The sequence below is a fragment of the Plectrocnemia conspersa genome, unplaced genomic scaffold (assembly GCF_051122295.1).
Source record: "Plectrocnemia conspersa isolate PC_06_02 unplaced genomic scaffold, ASM5112229v1 ptg000004l, whole genome shotgun sequence".
NCBI classification, from domain to species: Eukaryota; Metazoa; Arthropoda; class Insecta; order Trichoptera; family Polycentropodidae; genus Plectrocnemia; species Plectrocnemia conspersa.
This window is the reverse complement of record NW_028277168.1, coordinates 7,246,113-7,251,123: the sequence shown is the minus strand read 5'-3', so window position 1 is coordinate 7,251,123 and position 5,011 is coordinate 7,246,113. Positions and strand designations below refer to the sequence as shown.

General features: G+C 31.2%; 1 protein-coding gene across 1 annotated transcript; it reads right to left on the bottom strand.

Moving 5' to 3' along the window:
• Positions 1-1,451: 1,451 nt before the first annotated feature.
• Positions 1,452-4,553, bottom strand: 128up (GTP-binding protein 128up). The gene is made up of 7 exons (XM_088184571.1): positions 4,350-4,553; positions 4,123-4,243; positions 2,778-2,953; positions 2,467-2,706; positions 2,235-2,403; positions 1,860-2,112; positions 1,452-1,790 (listed from the first exon to the last, which is right to left on the bottom strand). The coding sequence occupies exons 1-7, from the start codon at positions 4,389-4,391 to the stop codon at positions 1,688-1,690; spliced, it is 1,104 nt and encodes a 367-aa protein (XP_088040697.1). The 5' UTR covers positions 4,392-4,553; the 3' UTR covers positions 1,452-1,687.
• Positions 4,554-5,011: the final 458 nt, after the last annotated feature.

The following is a 5,011-nucleotide window of genomic DNA, read 5'->3' as shown; positions in this document are numbered from 1 at the left end:
TATGAATCAATTACTGATAGCCTTATTGTATCATACTAAACTGGTAAAAATGCGCTATAGAGTAAATTGTGATTTCTAAAAACAATATATAATGTATATTTTTTATAAATTCTTAAAAAAACATTGTTTTTATCTTGCTCAATTTAGATAGCGTTAAAGCCAAATAATAAAGTGACAGCTAAAATATTTGATTTGATTACTTCTGTTTGAGGTCAAAGCGCTACAATTTAATAACATTTATTAATAATATATTTATAAGTATAGTGTAAAGTAGGTCAGTCCGTTCATGCGTATTTATGCCATATACGTGTGTTTGTAATAATATTTTTATTTCATAGAAAATTGCGCCATAAATAATATGTTTTCACAATCATAAATATAATACGCTAACGAGATCCATTAGATAATGGATATCGGGAATCAGTATAAAAGGCACGTTTTATACTTATTGTATTTTAGTGGTCAAAATGCATTTTGCGCGGCAGAAAAAATAAATATAGCTAACAGTGCCAATGTTATGAGTATAAGAAATGATTTCAAAGATTTAGAGACGGGCAACGCAGTGTGGATGACGATCCTCGTCCAGTTAAATTTGATAACGATGCTCTGAATAGTCCTTTGGACGCAGGGCCAGAGTTAACAGCAGATCAGATTGCGCATAGATCGAATTCATCACATGGAACTGTAATTCGTCACTTACGGAAGATAGGAAAAGTATATAAGCTCGGAAAAAGGGTACCGTTTGAAATAGAGCGACAGCAACTAACAAAATTCACCAAATCTGTTTTTAATCGCTGTAAACCAGAGACATATTTTGATGAATGAACATTGAATAATGAATCTCAATATCACAAAATAAAGATATTAAATTTCATTAGTGTTAAAATATATAATATGTATAAATGATAATATAACAAGATTTTACGAGTGTTATCTCTATTGGATGTGAGGGAGCGTTTTTTTACTGTATTTGTTAGTAGTTGAAAGTAATCTGTTTGTCCGTTACATTGTGTAAATAATAAAAAACAGTGTCAAAGCTAACATTGGGTGCCGTGTGACTGTCAAGGGTTAAAAATTATTTAAATACATTTTAATTTTCTTGGTACGCAATTTAGTTTTATAATAACCGATTTAATTATTACAGATATATAATATGTGGAATATATTCATCGAAAAAATCTGTTAACACTGCCTTGAAACGAATTTTTTTTACCTGAGTTTTGAGCCTCTGGGATTTCAGGTATCGATTTTTTTCAATTAATTTAGTAATACCTTTGGCTAAAGCACTTAATAATATGTTACAGTAAATATGCAGTTTAACGTGTGATTTTGTTATATGTAGTTCAAATGACGAAAAGCACAAATTTGTGCACACCGACACAATGCAAGGTTTCTGAAATGCACAAATTTAGACACACGGTATTCAATGTGTTTAAATAAAATGACAATAGTTTTAGTAAAATATTTATTTGTAAAATCATATAAATATTTTACCAATAATTTAACAAGATGATTATAAAAGTATATAATCTTGACATATATATGTATATATATCATAAAAAATGTCAACATGATGGAGCACCGGAAAAATGTTTTCTGACAAGCATGATCATCGTGCCGCTCTCTTGTAATATTTTTGCGCAGTAGTTTAAAATAAAAATAATAAGTAATCTCAAATGCGGAGAGATTAAATCTTCTTTACTATCTGAACGACGTCTTCGTCGTTTAGGATGTGTTCGATGCCGACTTTTTGAGGTTGATGTTTAACTGACGAGCCCCACACGAGAGCACTGAAAAAACGAGATTTTAAAATAACAGTTGAAGCGTTGAATACATTGAATATAAATTGAGAAATATACTATTTGAATTCTTTAATGATTGTCCGATGAAGCCTGTTGCAAAAATCTTCCACGGATGTCTTATCGTTGTGCAAAACAACGGGCGAATTGTAGTCGGGCAGCTGACCTTTGGGTTTTGTGTAAATTCGTACTAATCTTAGATATTCCCACATTTTTTCTAGCAAATCATCAAAGTTCCATCTGTGATGAGCGGAAATCGGGACGCAATGGGGAATTTTGTAGATGACGTCCAGCTCTTCGATTGAAATTTGATCTATAAAAATAAACAAAATGATTTTATTATATGCGAATACAAATTATTGTATGGAAGCAGACGATGTATATTTTGATTTATTAATTGTTTATATAAAAAAATATTATTTTAATTTTACATACCAATCTTATTCAGTAAATATATGCAAGGTACGTATATTCTATTTCCTTCAATCACATCAATAAGATCATCACTGGTGGCGTCGAAACGCAGTGTCACATCAGCATTGTGGATTTTATACTCAAACAAAATTGATTTTACCAATTCAAAGTCTAACTCAGATTGTGTACACTAAAAAAACAAATTCATATAAATATTACAATAATAATAATAAAATGTTGTCATCGAACTTACAGTCATATTTAAATTAATTCCTCCTTTATCTTTCTTCCGATATGCTATATTTGGTGGTTGTTTATTTAGCCGAAGTCCGAAGCCTTCCAATTCATGTTCTAGTAACTTTTTATGCTGCAGTGGTTTCAAGACGTCGAGAACTATAAAGATGAGACTGCACGTCCTAGCGACTGCTATGACCTGACGACCTCGACCTTTACCATCTTTGGCACCCTCAATGATACCAGGCAAATCCAACAGCTGTCAATACAATGTAAATCTGAATAAATCATTCAAATGATTACAATCAAAATAAAGGATAATATGTTTACTTGAATCTTTGCTCCTTTGTATTTGATACATCCAGGAACTGTAGTAAGCGTAGTGAACTCGTATGCTGCAACTTCGGAGTAAACACCCGCTAGAGTCGTTAGTAACGTCGATTTCCCCACAGAGGGAAAACCTACAAAACCAATTCGGGCGTCTCCAGTTTTTGCAACATCGAAACCTTGAATCGGAAAAATATTTATCGTATCGTTTGAAATGGATCAATATAATTTATTATTTTTACATGTAACATTACTAAATGCAATTTTATATATTAAGTTGCTGCATAAGTCATCGTTTTTGTTATTGGAACGAAATTATTATATTGTAGATGCAATTTACTTGAGTCAGCAGACAAAAATAAGTGTGATTACTGAGAACGAATAAAACTAATAACAAAATAGAGCAAGGTGAGGATTTTAATAAATAACATACATATAACCATGATAATAACTGCATTATCATATAACTTTCGATAACCAATTTTCAAATGATTTCCCATACCTTTTTTTGTGATAATTGCTGGACTTTTTGGAACAAAACTTATTATCGGTGTTTGTAGAATACAGTTTTGAGATAAGGCGTTAGGATAATAATCTGAACAACCGTACTTCTAGAGCAAACTCATATTGCCCTGTGTTTTTACACATACCAGTACATCCCTCAGGGCAAATGATCAATCACAGGCCAGAAATTTAGAAGCATGTGATGATTAAGTATTGATAATGTTATTGAATCCTAAAATTTAACAGATTAAGACTAAAAAATCAGCAATTTAAGAAAAGGTACTTTCCTGTTATTTGATAAATGGTATTTTTTAAGTAGACTTGTTGCAGTTATTCATGGGGTGTGCACTGTTCTGAGTAACATAAATATTATTTTAAATTTAGACAGGTGCATACGAATGGCAGCGAGTGAGCGTTGGTCAGAACATTGAAACCCCATGAATAACTCTCTGCAGCGAATCTACTTGAAAAATGTAATTTATAATTGTATTTAAATAAATATTTTTTTTAGAATAAATTTGGTCCCCGATAATAGAAAAGTACCAAAAACACTTATCATTGGGAAAATTTACAGTTTATGTTTTTGGTATTCACTGGTAAAAATTTCTACCTAAAGAAAAATGGCTGACTATCGTTACTCAAAAATGATTTCAAAATTGTTGTGCAATGTAGTTATATGTAATTTTTGATGTACAAAAATCATAAATTTAACCAGAATAACTAAACAAAGAACGGTAAGACAAGTTTAAATAAAAAGGGACACCATCTAAGCAGCAACTTGATATGTTAAATTGTTGTTTTTAATTAATATTACACAGTAAATAGCATCTTTTTCAAGGTTCACCTTCACCGGTCGCAGCGCCGCCCCCCTTCGGTGTGATAAGTTCCCTTCTAAGCTTAGCAAGCCTAGCCTTCAGCAGACCCAAGTGTTGAGCTGTGGCTTTATTTTTTTGAGTCCTTGCCATCTAGAAAGCATTTGAAATTAAACATTAGCACGTCATTTTATATAAATATTCGATGGATGGGCAAACTTCTTTTGAATTGCACAAAACATAACCTAAAAAGTCTCACCTCGGACTCGATGGAGGCGATCTTTTCCAAAATGGTACTCATTTTGAATCGTTTTTATTATAACGGTCTACTGTTATAATGGGTGTCGTGAGCCGATTTTCATCGGTAAATACGGTTGCTTTATCAGCAATTAGACAGCTTGAAAGAACACGAGGAACGACAGCGCGGCCACATCTCAACCGGCGACGTCGGTAAGACAGAGAACTGTGAAAGCGACGTCACTTAAATTATGGCTAAAAAATTTATTTATTTTGGGCAGTAATTTATTTTTGTTATTGCTAAAAATATTGTAATTTAAAAAATACCTCTACAGATATTTTAATTTTTTTAAAAACAAACAATATGTAGGGTAATACCGAACACGATTAAAATTTTGTTAATTTATGTGTTAAAATTGTAATTATTCTCAAATATATTTAAAATTAACACTTAAATAATACTTCAGAATTTAACACTTAACATTTGCTTACATGTGATGTCTATCGAATGTACATGTCATCTTATTATGCGAATTTATCTATTATATAAAAAGGTAGAAATAATACATATTTAATGTATTATTAAAAAATATTGAAGATCGAAAAATATACATTGCAAAAAGCAATATTTTGACAAAGAAACGAGCAGCGAAATTTTATTTGAGATACATATTAGTGAATATA